Below are 20,628 nucleotides of genomic sequence, written 5' to 3' on the forward strand. Positions count from 1 at the left end.
ATGTATGTGACTGCTTTCTCAATAACACAGTTTTTTTTTTTTTTTTTAATGCAGCCCTTTTTCCTCAAAGGAAAACAGGATGCATTTAAAAAAGAAAAATGAAACGTTTCTGTTTCATTTTTTAAGAGTAGGCAGTAGTCCATGGTACCACTGCCTGCTCTCAATAGAAGGTTTTCGCTGCCAATCGCTGAGGACCCCTTCCCGTGTGACTGGTTTACCACCTACTTGAAGTAGGCGGTAAACTGCAATTGTTATTTGAATGCTTGCCGGTCGCAAAATAATCATATATCCCCCTGCGACTCACTATTAGAAAGGGACGCCCTTGGCATGCCGCCTTCCTAATAGTGACTCGCAAACGCTATTTCTCTAAAAATATTGTTGATATAGGCTACAAGTTTTTTAAGCGGTCGCAAATGGCCGAGTCGCTGTTTGAGACCGCTAAAAACAGTTGTGCATGTGGCCCCAAGTGTAGTATCTGTTCCGCCTTTGGTTAGGATCTGCTCTTCACACAATCTGAGTTTTTTTCCTGGAAAGGTCTACCCCTCTCCTTGCGAAGGATGTTAGCAGCATGCTCTGCCGAGTAGAGACGCAATGCCGCATGACAGGTGTGGTGAACTGACCATCTTATGACAAAGTGATAACGGTGTGTATTTCACTCAGTGCAAAATAAATCAGAGGTGCAGATGGTGTCACAGACTCTGGCATTCCTTGGTGTGTGTGTGTGCCTGTATGAACATTTCCAAATACATGAAACACACTGTTGAAATCATTTTTCTGCTTACTGGTTACAATGAATGTGCGTTCTCGTGCAAGGACAGTGGCCCATAGAGGAAAGGTGGCAGTGTCGCTTTAGGATGTTCATGAAAGTGTGGGCGTGTTCTAAGACATCAATGGGCATACAAGAACAAGCATTTGCAATGCAATAGGTCTTGCATGTACGCGGGTTTGAGCTATTGACATTGCAAATAACAATGCCTTTTATTTTTGTTTTTGTTTTTAAAACATAAATAAAAGGCATTGTCATTTATAATGCCAATTGCTTAAACTTGCGTAAATGAGAGACCTATTGCACTGCAAATGCTTGTTAAATATTTCGGTCCCCACAAACTAAAACACATCATTTGTCCATTGAAGCACTTTATTCATTCTCGCGCTTGTTACCTCAACTTTATGCTGCGAACAGAAGTAGAACACACTGACTTGTTGCACTGTATAGTTGTTTTTTTAAATCCGATTTGAGACCCTTTGTTTTCATTTGCAACACAACCAGCATTCACATATGACCACAATGTAGCTGTGAGTAGTGAATAAATAGTGAATTATTCTCTTTGTTTTTGCAAAGCTGAATTTGAGTTAAAAAACATTATATGCGGAGTACATTGTATTTATTTGTTGTTTTCGCTGTTTCTTAGTATACACTTTAAGTCACTTAAGTATATCCTCTGTGCTAATGCAGCCAAGTATTCTTTTAGTGCGTAATGATCACAGGTTTCCTGGCATGTTCATTGAATTTTAAGCGTAAACGAAACAAAAATTGTTTTTGTATTCCTTTTTTATCAAAGAAAGGCCAACGTTATTGTAAAACAGGCAGCGTCACCAGACAATAAACGCTACGGTTTGTGAATTTGAAAGCGCTCTGCAGATCTAAGAACTCCCATATGGAGGAATGCAGCGCCTCAGTTTATTAAAGTGAATGTGGCATGGATATCCAGAAACTCACATATCAAACAATGAACGCCGCGGCTTGGTAAAGCGAAAGCGCCGTGAAAATCTAAGATGTACCATATCGAAGAACGTTGCGCTGCTGTTTGTGAAAGTAAAAGCGTCATAAATATGAAAGAAGTTACATAACACACAATAAACGCCGCGCATTGTTAAAGGGAAAACGCTGTGAAGTTAAAGGGAGAATGGCAAAAGTCACATACCGGAAAATGCAGCGTAGCTGCCATTGTCATGAACAGTGTGTGTATAAGATAGTACTGAACCAACATCTAAATCCTACCATGTTAGTCCGCAAGTGCAAAATCCAGTCTGAATGGGCGAGCCGAAAAGGAGACAGGAAAGGAACAAACAAGCCTCACTTCAAATCGAAAGCGAGCGTTTAGCATAAACTGTGCACCAATCAAATGTATGGGCGGAGCTTCCACTCCACTACCGAAATCGCCTCCTGACAATAGATCTCGCAGAGCATGCAGCGCATACGCTGCAACGCTAGGCGAGATCTAAAAACATGAGAATTTCACTGTGTTTATATGCATGTGATCTGGTGCTGTAGTCTCTTCAGTTAGATAAAAGGAACTACTTTACACCTCCCCGAAAAGAAAAAAAGGATCACTGCAAACCTCCTGGATCTTAACTGATAGCTGGAAAAAACCTGGATAGCCAATGGCTGGAGGGGGAAACAAACCAAAACCCACTCTCAACTATATTTCTCTCTCTCTTTCTAAGCCTGTTTTTGTTGTTTTTAGCACTCTGACAGACACCTAGAGGGTCTATTGTCAGACCTAAAAAAAAGTACAAAGATGAGGTATAATATGGCACAACCAAAACAGAAAAAAGTATAAAGAAGAAGGGCAACTCAGTTGCACACATTGTAACAACTTTAGTATATTGGGATAAAATGTTTTTACTACTATAACATAGTGTAGAAATATCAACATAATCATTGCTCTTAGCATAATTTTCATTCAGTATTATTATTTTCTAAATATATTATACAATTCCTTATTTTCATGTACTCCAATGCCCCCTGTCTTTTAAATCTTATATGTTTATTCTGGTCAGGAATGGTAATGATATCATGAAGTCACACAGCTGCTGTGTTGCAAACATCTCTATAGCTTTGGAGCTGTGATGTGCCCATGATGATGAGTGGATTTTGCCCAGAGTGTGCTGTATGACTATGATCATTAGTAGTTAAGCTTCATACAGTGGTGTGCAGGGTTGTTATGGGTATAGAGAGCTATTGAATGTCCGATGAAAGGAGAAATGTGGGTATTGTAGATGTATTGGTTCTGTGTGGAAAGGGCTGTCTACGGTGCATTTATTTTGGACTTGTATTTCCATTTTGAGTTTGGACGGTGCGACTAGTCAGAAGAAATCAAGCTACTCTGCCTCTATTGCTCTTATAAAGGAGGGTGAATGGTTCTGAGTGATGTCTTCTGAGTGTCAGTAGTTGGCCATGTGTACCGTGTAAGAAAAGCACAAGGAGAGAAGAAAGCACAAGGAGAGGAAATGCAAACTTCACAATCACAAACACTCTAGAGCCACACAGTCATATGTGTAAGTGCACACGAGAGCGGCCTCTATACTATTTTATTGGAGTGATTACAGGAAATATGTTGGCGTGCGTCATGACAGTTTTTTAGTTTGGGAATGATTTGCCAAATATATGGCTTTGAGCACGTGAGCAAGAACTTTCCCTTTCATGTGCTTCATGAAGATGACCATTTACACTATGTCTCAAACTATGGTGTGGATTGGTATCGGTGAATGAAGAGTTTGTTATATATTCAGTGACATTCAGATCATGAGATATCAGGAGTATGCTGGGCGCGTGTGGTAAGGACTGTTTGTAGTGTACCGATTGGGAGGATGTGCAATTTGTCATTGGATTGGGTGGTGTGTGCACAAAATAAATTTTCTCTAAACTAGTGCTACTAATTTAGTCACTTGATTATCCCCGATTTGGTATAAAACTTGTCCTCCTGAATTTCCCTGTCCGAAGTCATGGCTCCACCCCATTAAACTCACTTTCTTCACATGAGCAGTGACAGTGGTCAACTGCAAGTAACCTTAACTGCATGTTCACATAAGGATGCATCTTCTGATAGCTTCTCACTTGAACTAGCATAGGAGAATGAAGGGGTGGAGTGAAGAGGACAGTCCAAGGCCCTCCCTTCCCTGGCTTATGGCCTGCAACACCCATCCAAGACGTGGAGGCTCAATTCAGGGGCCCAGTAGAAAGTAGATCATGCCCCAAACATATGGGACAGACGGAGGCTTCCTTCTGTAAGAAGCATCTCTGCAGAACAAGTGGTTGTCTTGGGCAACAGGATAGATGAATGAAGTGAGTGCACCAAGAAATTGAACTGGTTGGAGTTCCCGCTCACTCAGCGCGTTAGTTCAAATATTGCACTTGCTTTAATGACTTGCCTTCTGTTTTGCATTGCCATGCCTCATTTATTCAGATTTGAATTTCTCTATCGTCTGCTGCTTTGATTTCTATTGCCAGTCTGGATTTGTCAATCACACTCAGCCATGATTTCCCTTCATCTCCAGAATGTTTCTACATCGCCCTCAGCCTGGATGTATTCATTGCCTTCAGGCTTGAGTTCTCAGCCATGATTTGTACTGCGCCCTCATTCATTAAACCACTTTCGACTCCAGTCCTTCCCTCAGGGAAGAGCACACTCAAATGGCAGATACCACACACGGTTGAGCTAATGTCTGTTACTTGGGCAGTCACTTGCATACTCGCACCACATTCCCACGCTCATTCTTGTTCTTACTATCACTTCTTTCGTTTGATTTACTCTAAATCATTTTAAGGGTGCTCTTTTTTCATATGTGCATAGATGTGCCTTCGCACATATATATTGACATATAACACCCTCACGTGGCTTAAAATGACTCTCCTCTCACTCACTCATCTTGCCCACACACACTAGACCAACTAACACCACTCTCACTCGTCTCACTTCTGATCACACTCTCACTCCACCAAGACTGCATGCCAAGTTCCTATGACCCCATGTGTAGAGTAGATCCTTCTGCAGCCACACTGAACGCCCCCTGAGGGACATCAGTAGACTATTACTAGAGGGGGCTACAGAGAGAGAGAGAGAGAGAGAGAGAAGGATTATCTACTCAAAGTACTGCACTAGCCAGATTGCTGTTTTTCTGGACTTAGAATGCTGGTGTATTAGGACCTCTGGGCATTGAGAGGTTGCCATACACCTCCCAGTGTGTGAGCTCTGGTTCCTAATGCATGGGCAGTAACTGGGTTTTAGGGAAGGCCACTGTAAAACTGCATAGAAACTGTGCAAGTGGCGTAAAATTGATTGTCGCATGTGGGTTGCAGTGTGGGTTTTCATCACGCATTGAGAGAGTTTAAAAACCTGTAACTGCCCTAAGCCTAGCTGCTGCATGCACGTATTAGAATAAACTCTTGTGATATGTTCAAATGCCTACCGCTAACATTGAATGAGTCACCTGTAGAAGGTGCTTTGGAGGCCACAAGTCACAGGTGAGATGTAGACATGGCAAGACAGTATGTAATTAGCATATTTGTGCAGTAAAAGAATTGATTTGAAATTGCTATTTTGCTGCAGTGACCCTTCTTTATCACGAATAAGAGTTTTAGGTATTTTTTAGCTTATGGTAGGCCAATAAACGGGTTCCCCCAGGACAACCTCCCGCCCCCCCCTTCCCATGTGTCTGTAATTCGATTTCACCCAGTCCAAGAAATTGTCAGGTTTGCACTACTCTGTCAATCCGGTCCCATAGAAGTGATGTGAATTTCGACTCTTCCCTGTTTTGACTGCCAACCACACACCAGCTATCTTAAGTTGGTACACTGACATGGTTGTTATTTCTAGAATACACGGTCCAGTGTTGCCACATATAACGATAAGTGAAAAAACGCTAAAATAGTTGTCATAGTATTCCCTCCTTTGGATCCCAGAACGTATTGCATGCAGATTTGAATGTGATTAGCTTACCACATGTGATAAACTTAGACATAAATGACAATTTAATAGGGCTTTAGCATGACAGTAAAATATGGAGCCATTGCATTACCTCAAGTAAGTAGTCACTGGCAACAGACTACACATTTACAAAGTGGTTTTACAGTTGTTCCATAAAAATATTTAAATAACATACACCTATTTGTTCATGATATATTTTATTTAGGAAAACTGTACCCGAAATCCATTTCTAACTCTCTTCGCTGTTGTATATTCTTTTCCTTAGATCCCAAGAGTGTAACGGAGTACAATTTCGTGGTACCCTGGATTGGTACGTATGGAAATGATTCTAAACTCCTTTCTGAAATACTGTGGCAGAAAATGACAACAGGAAAGAAATCATGTTTTGGTGCATTGTACATAGCTACAAGCTTTAAATTATATGATGCATGTCTACAAATAGTTGGGGACATATTAACTAAATAACTGTACTTTTTTGCCAGTGTTTGATTTATAGAGTAATGCTAATTTTTAAGAATGTTGTTCTATTAAACTATAACTTGTTTCTCCTATGATATGTGTTAGACGGCGACCTCAGAGGAGCCCGGAAAGGGGGTCCTGACTACCCTGAGACCCACCCTCAAAGTATCGTAGCCGGGTACTGGCGGGAGACTCCCCAGGGGGAGGAATCTCGCAGCTAGGATCGTACTTCTGGCGCCACACGACACAGAGTAATCACACCGGTTATTCTCAGAAACAATCTTTATCAAGTAGGCTATCACGGCAAATATGTACACGGTGTGCACGGGTGCAAGAGTCTCGGAAAGGTAGGGGGGTAGCGGGACAGTCTTTGGCAAAAGTTCAAGCAGGGACGTATCCGGCGCACAGCTCACAATCCTCGAGCCGGGGGATACGGGGTCGTAGTCGGGGTCCGGCGGGGCCGTGAGAATCTGGGGGAGCCGCGAGTCTCTCAGCAGGCTTAGGCGCAAGTTCAGAGATGTTACGATCTTTCAGGAGCCGCGAGTCACTCAGCAGGCTTAGGCGTAAGTTCAGAGATGTTACGATCTTTCGGGAGCCGCGAGTCACTCAGCAGGCTTAGGCGCAAGTTCAGAGATGTTACGATCTTTCAGGAGCCGCGAGTCACTCAGCAGGCTTAGGCGCAAGTTCAGAGATGTTACGATCTTTCAGGAGCCGCGAGTCACTCAGCAGGCTTAGGCGCAAGTTCAGAGATGTTACGATCTTTCAGGAGCCGCGAGTCACTCAGCAGGCTTAGGCGCAAGTTCAGAGATGTTACGATCTTTCAGGAGCCGCGAGTCGCTCAGCAGGCTTACGTTGTTCCAGCGTCGAATCTCCGGACCGGCCCGGAGCACCCCTTGTTATAGGTCGACCCCTCTTTGATGTCCGGGGTCGGTGGAGGCAGGGGTCTTGTCACCTGGGGGTCGCTTGTCGGGGTTTCCTGCTATTGTCTTTTGATCTCGTTCAGGGCCGGGCCGGGAGGAGTCCCAGACACCCAGCAGGCGTGGAGCCAGCTCTCAGGGAGGCCGGAGGGCCGATCGAAACCCATCGTCCCAGGGGAGTCCAGAGGTGCGATAGAAACTGCTCCTCCCTCTCTCATCCCCCTGGAAGTGTGATGTCCTCCAGCCGGAGTGGCGCCTCTAGGCCAGGGTCGCGCTGGGGCCGGGCGGCCATCTTGACGCATGAAGTGGGCATGCGGGCCCGGGGTGGCCGAAAGGAGGGAGGCCATGGACGGGGATGTCCGGGCCGGGTGCGGGTGTTCTGGTAGGAGGGGCCGGCTGGGCCGGGTGGTTGGGGCTGCAGGTACCAGGTTTCGGTGGTGCGGGTGCACGGAGGGCCGTTCTGCGAGGCCGGGTCCAACACGCGTCCCCCCCAGCTGAAAGCCGGAGAGAACTGCCCATCATCTTGGGGGGTTCTCTTCGCTGAGGCGGAAGAACCGGGAGAGGCCGTCGGCGTTGGCGTGGTCCGTACCAGGGCGGTGTTCTACGGTGAAATCCATCCCCTGGAGGGAGATTGACCACCGCAGTAGCTTGGGGTTTTCTCCTCGCATCTGCATGAGCCACCGCAAGGGCCGATGGTCAGTTTGGACTCTGAAATGCGTGCCGAACAGGTAGGGTCGTAGCTTCTTGAGTGCCCAGACCACGGCAAAGGCTTCGCGCTCTATGGTGCTCCACCTCTGCTCTCGGGGCAGCAGCCGCCGACTGAGGAAGGCGACGGGCTGGTCTAGGCCTTGGTCATTCACTTGGGACAGGACGGCCCCAATGCCATGTTCGGAGGCATCGGTCTGGACTAGGAACTCCTTGGCATAGTCGGGAGCCTGGAGGACGGGAGCAGTGCACATGGCCTTTTTTAGAGCATCGAAAGCCTCTTGGCAGGCAGCCGTCCACTGCACCTTCTTTGGCTGTTTTTTAGATGTGAGTTCGGTGAGAGGGCCGACCAGGCTGCCATATCCCCGAATGAAGCGTCGGTAGTATCCTGTGAGTCCCAGGAAGGCTCGGACCTCCGTCTGGGTGATGGGTGGTTCCCAGGCCAGGATGGCGTCGATCTTTGGTTGTAGAGGGGCTACCTGGCCGCTCCCGACCCGGTGCCCCAGGTAGACTACGGAGCCTTGCCCGATCTGGCACTTGCTAGCTTTTACTGTGAGGCCTGCCTGGCGCAGGGCGGTTAGCACCCTCCGGAGGTGCTGGAGATGCTCACTCCACTCCGAACTGAAGACGGCGATATCGTCTAGATATGCCGCGCTGAACTGTTCCAACCCGGCCAGGACCCTATTCACCAGTCGCTGGAAAGTTGCCGGGGCATTTTTCATCCCGAAGGGCATCACGCGGAAGCGGTAGTGCCCGTCGGGGGTGGAGAAAGCGGACCGCTCCTTGGCTCCTTCGGTGAGCGCAATCTGCCAGTATCCGCAGGTGAGGTCGAATGTGCTGAGGAACCGAGCTGCCCCTAGTCGGTCAATGAGTTCGTCGGCTCGTGGAATGGGGTGGGCATCGGCTCGGGTAACGTCATTGAGCCCCCGGTAATCCACGCAGAATCGGAGCTCGGGGGCGACACCGGGGGCCGCTGCCTTCGGGACCAGGACCACGGGGCTGGCCCAGGGACTGTCAGAGGGCTCAATCACCCCCAGGGTCAGCACCTTCGAGACCTCATCTTGAATGCAGGCCCGGACCCGGTCAGGAACCCGGTAGGCTCGGTGTCTCACCGGCGGGCTGTCCCCGGTGTCCACGTCATGAACACACCAGTTGGTGACCCGGGGGGTCAGAGAGAAGAGATCGGCAAATTGTCTTAGGAGCTGGCGGCAGTCCGCTTGTTGTTGGGCCGTGAGGGCTGGGGAAAGGTTCACTCCCTCCACGGAGCCATCCTGCTCCTTGACACACAGGAGGTCCGGGAGGGGATCCGACTCATCTTCGGCCCCGTCATCGGTGGCCAGCAGGAGGCTCAGTTCTGTCCGCACGAAGTGAGGCTTGAGTCGGTTCACATGCAGGACCCGGAGGGGGTCCCGGGGCGACTGGACGTCCACCAAGTACGTAACTGGACTCTTTCGCTCCACCACCTTGTACGGCCCAGTCCATCGGTCCTGGAGGGCGCCAGGCTTCACGGGGGCCATGACCCACACCTGCTGGCCCGGCTGGAACTCAACCAGAGTGGCATTCTGGTCGTACCAGCGTTTCATCTCTTCTTGACTCGCCTCCAGGTTGGCCTCGGCCAGTTCTCGGAACTTCCTGGTCTGGTTCCGGAGGGCCAAGACGTATGGGAACACATCTCGGGGGGTGGTCTGGGGTGCCGCCTCCCACTCTTCCTTTACCAAACTGAGGGGACCTCGGACGGGGTGCCCATAGAGTAACTCAAACGGGCTGAATCCTAGGGACTTCTGGGGGACCTCTCTATACGCGAACAATAGGCAAGGGAGCAGGACGTCCCACTTCCGCCGGAGGGGTTCGTCTAGGCCAGCGATCATCCCTTTCAAGGTCCTATTAAATCTTTCTACTAGGCCGTTTCCTTGGGGATGGTACGGGGTGGTGAACTTATAGGACACTCCACATTGTTGCCACAGGGACGTCATATACTTTGAGATAAAATTAGTGCCGCGATCGCTCACGACCTCGCGGGGAAACCCCACCCTGGAAAAGATCCCCATCAGGGCCCGGCCCACCACAGGGGCCGTAATGGTGCGCAGGGGGATAGCCTCTGGGTAGCGGGTGGCGTGGTCCACTAGGACCAAGATAAAACGGTGGCCTTGGGAGGTGGGGGGGTCCAGTGGTCCCACGATGTCGATCCCGACTCGTTCGAAGGGGGTACTGACGACCGGGAAGGGTTGGAGGGGAGCCTTGAGTTTCCCTCCACTCTTTCCACTAGCCTGGCACGTGGGGCAGGACTTGCAATGGGCCTCTACCGCTGCTCTCATCTTAGGCCAGTAAAAATGGGTCACAAGACGGTTGTACGTCTTGTCCTGTCCCAGGTGACCGGCGAGGGGGACGTCGTGGGCTAAACCCAGGAGGAAACCTCGGAAGCGGAGGGGTACCACCAGTACCCGTCCCGATCCCAGCTCCACCGACTTCTGCTCACTGTACAGGATGTTATTCTCCCAATAGATTTGGTGCGTCCCGGTCTGGCCACCTGCGGCTTGGCCCTCGGCTAGGCGCCGCAGCCCGACCAGGGACGGACAAGTGGCTTGCTCCCTGCAAAACTCCTCCCGAGTGGGTCCGCCCTCGTGGCGCCATTGGGCCAACTCGGGTAGATCGCCTAACTCAGGGACTGGGTCCGGGTCGGATGGTGTGGGTTCATCGCTAGCGACGGACCCTTCTGATGGGGGGACGGAAGGACCCTCGGCGGGGACTGTTCTGATCTCTTCGATCGGGATGCTCTCGACCTCCCTCTGGGGAGTGAGTCGGGCGGACATAGATCGGGTGGTGGCGCACACCCACTCGGGGAGTCCCATCATTCCCAGGTGGGCCTTACGCTCTACGTGCTTCCATGGGGAACTCTCTAGGTCGTTCCCTAAAAGGCAGTCGACCGGCTGGGAGGTTCTTACGGCCACCTTGAGTTTGCCTATCACCCCTCCCCACTCAAATGGCACCAGGGCTACCTGGCACATGCTCTCTCTATTGTCTGCGGATATCACAGGGCAAAAGACGTTGGGGAGGATCTGCTCTTCGGGGACTAGGTGCCTGAGGACACCGGTGATACTGGCCCCGGTGTCTCGCAGGGCCTCTACTTGGTGGCCATTGATTTTGACAAGCTGCCCATACTTCTGGGTGTTGGAGGGGAGGAGGCTACCAGGGACCATCTCCCTATCTCCCAGGGATACTAGGGCCATTGCTGCGGGTTCCCACTCTTCGGATTCCTCTACCCCCTCCCCCAGGGCTACGCTGGCCATCTGTCTCATCGGGGGGACTTGGGGGGCCATGGGGCACTCTGGGTCATTGGCGTAGTGCCCGGGTTTCTGGCAGCGAAAACATGTGACGGTCACCCGGTGTCCCCGTTTCCCAGGGGGCCCGGTTACTGGTGGAGGGGGCGCCGGGAAAGGTGGAGGTGGTGTCTTCGGGGGGCTAGGCTGGGACTCTCTCGGCCCTCCCTGGTTCCCTCCTCCTCTCTGGCGGGGTGGTCCCTGACTGGTTCGGGGGTACTCTCCTACCATGCCCCGGGAGACCCGGGTGTTGGTCCAGCGGTCGGCCTCCACAGCCAGCTTCCGGGGATCTGTGAGCTTACTGTCCAGCAGATGTTGACGTAGCTCTACGAAGCAGTTCGCAGCTAGATGTTCCCACAACATGAGATCAGTGAGTTCGGCCAGGGTGGTGACCTTGCTGCCCTTGGTCCACCCATCGAAGGCCCGACTGAAAAAGTTTACATATTCCACCCATGTGGTGCCCGGGATCTTCCTGCAGTCCCGGAACCGCTGACGGTACATTTCTGGGGTGAGGCCGTATCTTGTGAGTAGAGCCTCTTTCATGTGGCTGTAGGAGGTCTGCAGGGAGAGGGGTAGGTCGAGCAGGGTGTCCCTTCCTTCGCTCAGAAACCGCCCCCACAACCCCGCCCCCCAGTCCTTCTCCGGGATCCGATGGGAGGTCATGGCGACCTCATAGGCCCGAAACCATTGCTGAATGTCATCGTTTTTATAATATTCCTTGACCACATCCTTCGGGATGTGGACCTTCTGTTCCGCTGGGGAGACCGTCTCTCGGTTACTTGGGGGCCTCCCTTCCTCGTTTCGGGCCTTGAGCTCGAGTTCCTTTAAGCTGCGTTCGTGCTCCAGCTGGAGCTTCCTTCCTTCGTGCTCCCGTTGGAGCTTTTTCTCCTCCAGTTCGCCTTGTACACGCATTTGTTCTACCGCTAGTTTTTTTTCCGCTAACTTCAACTCGCCCTCAATTTTGAGTTTGGCTAGCTCTAGTTCATGATTGCGGCTTCTCTCTCTGTCCGCGAGTTCTTCTGGGGAGAAGCCCCCGTCTGGTACGCCTCCTCGCACCTGATTGCTGCTGCTTTCACTTTGGGGAGGTTCGGTTTCGTCGGGGCGCTCCCCCGTGCCTTCCGGGCGGGAGGCCCCGGTCTCCACCCAAGTTTTCAGTGCTTTCTGCAAATCTTCCTTCGTGTTGAGACCAGTGGTAGCGATTTTAAGTTCTTTGCAAAACTGCTTCAGCTCCTTGTGTGTATATTCTCCTAGATGCTCCACCTGGAACACCCTGTTGGCGTTGGTTTCTGCGGGGCTCATGGCGCTTCCTTCTGCCATCCTTGTCGGTGGTGCGTCCGTTGTTCACGGTACGATCTCTAGGTGATGGGCCCGAATCCCGTCGCTTGCCACCAATGTTAGACGGCGACCTCAGAGGAGCCCGGAAAGGGGGTCCTGACTACCCTGAGACCCACCCTCAAAGTATCGTAGCCGGGTACTGGCGGGAGACTCCCCAGGGGGAGGAATCTCGCAGCTAGGATCGTACTTCTGGCGCCACACGACACAGAGTAATCACACCGGTTATTCTCAGAAACAATCTTTATCAAGTAGGCTATCACGGCAAATATGTACACGGTGTGCACGGGTGCAAGAGTCTCGGAAAGGTAGGGGGGTAGCGGGACAGTCTTTGGCAAAAGTTCAAGCAGGGACGTATCCGGCGCACAGCTCACAATCCTCGAGCCGGGGGATACGGGGTCGTAGTCGGGGTCCGGCGGGGCCGTGAGAATCTGGGGGAGCCGCGAGTCTCTCAGCAGGCTTAGGCGCAAGTTCAGAGATGTTACGATCTTTCAGGAGCCGCGAGTCACTCAGCAGGCTTAGGCGTAAGTTCAGAGATGTTACGATCTTTCGGGAGCCGCGAGTCACTCAGCAGGCTTAGGCGCAAGTTCAGAGATGTTACGATCTTTCAGGAGCCGCGAGTCACTCAGCAGGCTTAGGCGCAAGTTCAGAGATGTTACGATCTTTCAGGAGCCGCGAGTCACTCAGCAGGCTTAGGCGCAAGTTCAGAGATGTTACGATCTTTCAGGAGCCGCGAGTCACTCAGCAGGCTTAGGCGCAAGTTCAGAGATGTTACGATCTTTCAGGAGCCGCGAGTCGCTCAGCAGGCTTACGTTGTTCCAGCGTCGAATCTCCGGACCGGCCCGGAGCACCCCTTGTTATAGGTCGACCCCTCTTTGATGTCCGGGGTCGGTGGAGGCAGGGGTCTTGTCACCTGGGGGTCGCTTGTCGGGGTTTCCTGCTATTGTCTTTTGATCTCGTTCAGGGCCGGGCCGGGAGGAGTCCCAGACACCCAGCAGGCGTGGAGCCAGCTCTCAGGGAGGCCGGAGGGCCGATCGAAACCCATCGTCCCAGGGGAGTCCAGAGGTGCGATAGAAACTGCTCCTCCCTCTCTCATCCCCCTGGAAGTGTGATGTCCTCCAGCCGGAGTGGCGCCTCTAGGCCAGGGTCGCGCTGGGGCCGGGCGGCCATCTTGACGCATGAAGTGGGCATGCGGGCCCGGGGTGGCCGAAAGGAGGGAGGCCATGGACGGGGATGTCCGGGCCGGGTGCGGGTGTTCTGGTAGGAGGGGCCGGCTGGGCCGGGTGGTTGGGGCTGCAGGTACCAGGTTTCGGTGGTGCGGGTGCACGGAGGGCCGTTCTGCGAGGCCGGGTCCAACAATATGATTAAAACCACTCTTCGGAAGATCTAATGTTGTATTCATGGGGGCTTGACTTGTAATGGGCGAGCCAAGGTTTCATAGGCATTCTTATTTAAGTGATGTTCTGCTGTTACTTCTTTTCATATCAGAAGCATGATAAAAGAGAAATGCAATAACAGTCTGTAAAGGCAGGTGCTGCTGAGACTGATCCACACAACCACTGCTGATAATTAGTGCAAGTAAAGGGATATCTCAGCTGGATGGTGTGCACCCTACTACTTTACTTCTAGTGCATTTAGGACCAGATATAGTCGACTCTGATTCAGAGTTTTCAACTGCAAAAAAAATATTTCTCATGTACACAATTCATTTTAGGAGATCATAAAGTTTTATCGACTCCTAAAATGGAAGTGCGACCAGATACCGAATGGCAACTTGGAAGGGCCATGTTGTCTATATTGCGATTTGATACTAGATGTATGCAACCATTGAAAAGCTACCATTTCCTAACTAGGTTCTTACATAAAGAAAGGGGTCCCCTTTGGACCTATTTGTGACATGGGGTGCAAGTTTCAGCGGGTGAATATTCAGTAGTCCAGGGGACCACTATCACTGAAACATTTGCAAAATGAAAACTTTTTTTGTTTTTAAAAGCTACTCTGTTTCCTTTAGGGAAGTCAAACAGCTTTAACAAAAGGTTTCCTTTTTTTTTTAAGAGGCAATGACGGTGGTCTGAAGGCCCTTGCAGGCCTTCATCCATGTATTAGTGGTCAATCAGAATGAGTCACAATTTGTGATCTGCCTAATCAAAATGTGTTGGGTATGCCAGACTGTGATTCCCTCTGAATTGAAATTTTGCAAACAAATCTATTAGTACATAGGTCAGTTCGCAAAATTAAATACTGGTTACAAAAAGACTGGTTGCAAATTGCGACCACTCTTTGTGACCAGTATCTTGATGTATATATCCCTGATTAGTAGCCACAGTCTAATATCACTCATTAAGTAGCCATACCATGCCATGATACCTGATGCAAATTCCAGTGACAAATGGTTTCTAATGGATCTAGTTGGTGTCCCCTTGGGATTTGAACATCGGCTGAACTATAACGATATTTATTCCAGTGCATGCCAGTTTCTTACCAGAAGTGGGAATCTGTGTTGTTTTCACTTGTTTTTTAATTTAATTGGCAGTAGTTGCTCTTGTATCGTTTCCACTTTATGTATATAATCTGCAGACTAAACCCGGCTCTTGTTCTATAACTGGGTCCAGTTGAAACTGTTTGTGCCTGGAAAGATAGCATTTCTACCAGTGATTTGTTGCACTTTTGGCTGCATTTTCCTGTACTTGTTCTGATGTGATTTACTCTAAAGTTGACAATAGCAGATTCGTGTTGATTGAATGAGAATCCATAAGACTCTATGGAATGGCAACAAGATGTGTCAGTCAAGTCTCTGAATTATGCACACCTTACACCATTAGGATTAATATGAGAACATGCTGTTCTTCTATCAGAAGAAGCAACTGATGTGTAGCTAATGTAAACTTCACTGGTGATTGCAGTATTTTCAAGGATATCTATTGTCTCATCCAGCAACACAATGGTCAAAAGCCATTTTCCACCATTGGGAAACATTTGTTTGTTTTCCACTGCTGAAGGACTGAGGCGAAAGGCCATACCATGCATGTAGAAAATTAGACTGACTCAGTGGCAATTAACAATAACAACAAATTGGATATCCATAACTGCTGTTGTCCACAATGCGGCTCCAAGTGACATCGTAGACAATGGGAGCAAAGTTCAAATGCCACTAAAACCCCTCAGTGATAAAGGCCTTTTTACAGTTCTATGTTTTATAATGCCAGACTGCAATGACTTCATAGGCCAGCTTTGCAGGAGAAGAGGAGATATGGGGGACCTGCATAAAATGTATCCTCTCAAAAATATTTAAACTTTGCTTAACCTCTATTGTACTTCCCCCTCTAAATCTATTTCTGTATTTATGCCACACTCCCACCCTTCTTCCAGGCTACTCTTGCTGCTTACTTTTACCATGCAAACATCTCATACGCTTCCTTGGTGTGCCCTCACTCAGGCCATGTATTTGGAACATGCTTGGCTTCCTCCTACCCTCCTCTACAGCCCTCTGCGTTCTCCTCCTTTGGAGTGTGCTGCTCATGCTCTCTATTGTTGAACATGAAGATAGCCTCCTGCTCAGCAGCATCACTGTTGGATAAAACCGTTGTCAAGCACAGGAAAGATGCTGCTTCCCCTGGATCTGTGCAGACCTGAGGATGGCAAAGGTTCTGGTGAGTGGTTACGCCCCAACATGACCCATCTTTCAACTTGTTCTCTTGATGTCTGTAGAAAAGCAAGGTAGAATGGGTGAAGCCATTTGCAGAGTCTTGCAGCTTCTCTCCAGTGCTGGCACATTACACATCATTACACATCATTCTTAAAACCCAGATACAGGCTCCACACTTCTATACAGGGGATCTGTGGCTGTGAAGGCTCTAGTCTGTGGTACCAACACAACAGCATTTTACAACACCTGTCCACCAAACTCAAAATCAGGCACTACGCCTATGCACAGTAGTTTGAAGTTGGGCATGGGTCCACAGGACTAATTGCCATAGGTAGCATTTAAAAAACAGACATTGGCAAAGCAAATACGTTGACCCTTTGGCTAGCGGTTGTGTTGGATACTTAAAAAAAAAATTGCTATCCAACAGCTTGAAAAAGGAAAAAACAAAACATTCTACTGCCACCTAAACATAGCAACCATATGTTTGCAACACAAACTTTCCATTAAAAAATACTAATTGCATATACTTTTATTTTTACTTTAATTCTCTTTATTGAAAGGTTAGCAATAAACTCCTTAACACATGACACAGCATCACAACAGGAGAGCACAGTTGGATATCAGGCAAAGCAGTATATAAAAATTAAGTGTATCATCGCTCGATAGACACTTGACAGCCATATGGTGTTATAAATAGGATATGAGTCAGCCATAAGGTGTTATAAACAAGATATGAGTCAGCCAGTTTACTGTTGACTTGTTGAGGAGTCATGTTGAAAACCAACAAAACAAACAAAGAAAAAAGGTCAGCAGCATCAGGGTACGAATAGCCTCCCACATCCTCGACCCCTTAGCGGGACCGAGCAGGTGCATGCAAGTTGCCCTCAGGCACGGGGGAAGGTCCCATACCTACAATGCTGGCAAAGTGCCCTCGAATGAGTTTTTTTTTTATCAAAGTGTTGCAGTGCTTTAAGCTTGGGTATGGGGGTTGAAGCATGTGATTTTGATGCAAGTGAAATATGTAGTTAAAGGCCGCCAAATAAGTGAAAACTTGGCAGAAGTATGGGCCAGATTATGCAAGAGTTGTTCCTTCGCCATCACATGTCGGAGGCATTGAAACCTTGAGTGACAGGGGGCGCTGTGGACTTCTTCCAGGCCAGTGCTATGAACTGACAGGCTGAATTTAATAGGTAACCAATAAGGCGCCAATCTGCATGTGTCATTGCTTCCCATGATAAAGGTCGGATACCCAGTATGATAGTGGTATAAGCGTGAGATATCAGGTATCCCACTTCTCTGATAATGTGCCCCAGGCTCTCCTTCCAATATGTAATTATAAGGGAGCAGGACCACCAGATATGGAAGAAGTCCCCTCTCTCTGTTCTGCATCGCCAGCAAAGGGGAGACGTGGAGGGATATATGGCGTGGAGGCGGGTCGGCGTGTAATACCACTGAACTATCAGTTTATAAGCCGTTTCCCGTTGGGGAATGCTGTGGTATGTTTTGGGAATATCCCCCTGCAGAGTTTCCCATTGCTTAGCCGAGATGCCTTCCAAGGTACTATTCTGCCCGCTAGCTTGGAAAACGTGCTTTCCAAGAGATGTGGAGTGTGGCAGGACCCGGTATGTGTTAGAGATCAGACTCATTTAGTCGGTGTAGGTCCTAACAAGCTTTCAGAAGGGAGTGTAATCTCGGGTATCTCCTTGACGGTTGGGGGGATGCAATGCTCAGTGGCGCAATTCAAAGTACTGTAGTCGCTCCATTTCAGGGAGGTTAAAGTTCGTCTTATAGTGCTCATAGAACTTGGCATTGCTACCTGTGAACAGATCCGGTAACATCCTGCAATCCCCGGCTTCCCAGCTGGGGAATTTGTGGGGACTCAGTGCTGGGGTGAATTCTGGGCTATGGGTGATTGGTGTGTTAGGGGAGTGGAAAGTATCCCAAATCTCAAGTATCATCTGAGTGGGGGTAGCTAAGTAGGCACTATGTGGTCAGGCGTTGTTTAGGGAGGCCGTTTTGATCCCAGTAGGGTTGATAAGCCTCTGCCAGGTCCATATGCAACCAGTGCTTGTCACTTTTGCGGACAACCCATTCTGATATAAAATGTAGGTGGGCTGCCCAATAATCCTCCAGAAGGTTGAGGCCGCCCCTGTCTCTGGGCATCATGATCATGGAGTGTGGCAATCGAGGTTGCTTACCTTCCCAGATAAAGGTGCGGATGTCTGTTAGCGCAGGATGCCATCCTGCAGGATGGTGGTGATTGAAAAAGATATAGAACCTGGGGGTAAACGTTCATTTTCATGACATTAATGCAGCCCAGCCAGGAGACATAGGGTGATTTCTAACGGCGTATGTCATCCAAAATTGACCCTTGGAGGGTTGGCAATTTCGCCTGAGTCTAGGAAGCTAGGTGGGAAGTGAGATTAAGGCCCAGGTATTTGATCATGCACGAAGCCCACTGGAATGGCACTAGGGCTTGCAGCTCTGGGAGGGCCGGACAGGGTATGGTAAAATTTAGCGCAAAGGACTTCCCCGTATTAATTTTAAATCCTGAGCCTGCTTCGAAAGCGGAAAGGCAGTCCACTATCATCGGCAGGGAAGTTGCAGGCTGAATAACGGTGAATAAGAGGTCGTCTGCAAAGAGACTGATCTTGTGGGCATGGCCACCAAAGGGAATGCCTGCTATGTTCTCTGTCTGCCTGTGGGAGATAGCCAAGGGCTCAACTACTAGGGCAAAAAGAAGGGGTGACGGCAGGCATCCCTGACGAGTGCCGCTGGAGATGCGGATGGGAAACGTAAACTAGTTGTTAATTTTAATGGAGGCTGTTGATGCTATATAGGATGCCATCATTTTGGTAAACCTGCCTTGTACCAGACCAATATTACCCAGGACTGCCTGCAAAAAGGTCCAGTTCACCTGGTCAGAAGCCTTCTCTGTGTCAAGCGAGAGGAGCCATGCCGGGAGACCATGGTGATGGGATTTTTCCACTGGTTTTGCAACCCTGCGACTATTATCCACTCCTGTCTGTTACGAATAAATCCCACCTGGACGGGATCAATGAGACCAGGTAGGAAGCGCTCTAACTGTGTGGCCAGTATCTTCCTAAATAGCTCAGTGTCAGTGTTTAGGAGTGCAATGAGGAGGTAGGAGGAGCAGCATGTGGGGTACTTATTAGGCTTGGGAATGAGCTTGATCCCTGCTGCAACCTTAGTGGGAGTAAGGCCAGTATCCTGAGAAAAAGAATTGAAAAGCTCCAATAGGTGGTCTTGCAGGTCGGATAGGAACATCTGATAGAAGGCAATAGAGAACCCATCAGGGCTCAGCGCCTTGCCAAGGGGTAGAGTCTAAACTGCTTGCTGTTACTCCTCTAGAGTGATGGGAGTATCAAGGAGGTCTGCATGGCTAGGATCTATGGGGTCCTTATCATAATCATGCAGGTAACTGTTGATCAAGCTCTGGGGGATGTCATCTTGGGTATACAGGGTTTGATAATAATAACGGAATGCCCTTTAGTTCAGTGGTCACCCAGGTGTTCGCCCCAGTCCGAAGTTTGAATACATGTGCCTTGGGCTGACACTGGCCGAGCCTACAAGCAAGCAGTGTACCTACTTTGCCCCACCACCTTCCGTAGTATTTTTGCTTCTGGGTGGCTAGGAGAGAGCATTGGGCCTTGTTAGTGATATGTACCGTCAACTGGCCATGGAGAATCGCCAGCTGGTTTTTATTGCGTTTGGTGAGGGCCATATGGTCCCTCTTTTCCAGGGCCTTGATCTCAATCATCAGGCCCACCTCTACCAGGTTAGACTCTCATGCTCTAGCTATAGCAATGGTGCATATTACCCTCCGTATGGTTGCTTGAACCCGTCCCAAAGTGTGTGTAAGGCAGTGTCTGCCTGGGCATCATTGAGTTCAAAATTGTCCACGATGCCCTTGTGGATGTCTCAAACATCGACCGGGTCTCAAAGAAGGTGCGGGGGAAGGCACCAGTATGGGGTCCCTTGGGGGAGCGCGTGTTGTTGGTCCATACCAGCTCTCTGTGGGATGATCTGAGATGGAAATATCTGAGAAGGCTGCAGTATCCAAATTTCTGAGGAGGGAGTGAGTGCGGAAGAGGTAGTCAGTTCCCGAGTATGAGACCTGCACATGACTAAAATGAATAATCATGCATCTCCGGATTTCTATAGTGCCATGCATCTACCAAACCCAGGTCCAAGATGCCTTATTTAAGTTGAGGTGACATTGCCTCCATCCCCTGATAGATTTTGTGCTCCTATCAATGTCTGGATCCCACACCAGGTTCAGATCCCCGCCTACATTAGCATCCCCCACCACCCCGGACAGTTGTTCCTGCAAGACCCGCCGGAGGTAGGCATCCTGTACCTGGTTAGGGGCATAGAGATTAACTAGTGCAAGGGAGCTCCGACCCCGGAGCACCCGCAGCATTATGAAGCAGCCTTCTCTTTCTTTAGCTACTTTCTGGACTTTAGTACAGAAAACCGGCTTGCACAGGATGCCTACTTCCAGAGTTTTATTGGAGCAT

At 49.4% G+C, this 20,628-nt stretch overlaps 1 protein-coding gene across 1 annotated transcript in view; it reads left to right on the forward strand.

Moving 5' to 3' along the window:
* The window catches only part of LOC146835031 (cytochrome P450 4B1-like), a 268,573-nt gene that overhangs the window by 126,206 nt on the left and 121,739 nt on the right, over positions 1-20,628 (forward strand). Inside the window, exon 3 of the mRNA XM_085602692.1 lies at positions 5,977-6,021. Coding sequence (XP_085458818.1) covers positions 5,977-6,021 — 45 coding nt within the window. The remainder of the gene's footprint in view (positions 1-5,976; positions 6,022-20,628) is intronic.

Source organism: Triturus cristatus, chromosome 4_2, assembly GCF_964204655.1.
Source record: "Triturus cristatus chromosome 4_2, aTriCri1.1, whole genome shotgun sequence".
NCBI lineage: Eukaryota > Metazoa > Chordata > Amphibia > Caudata > Salamandridae > Triturus > Triturus cristatus.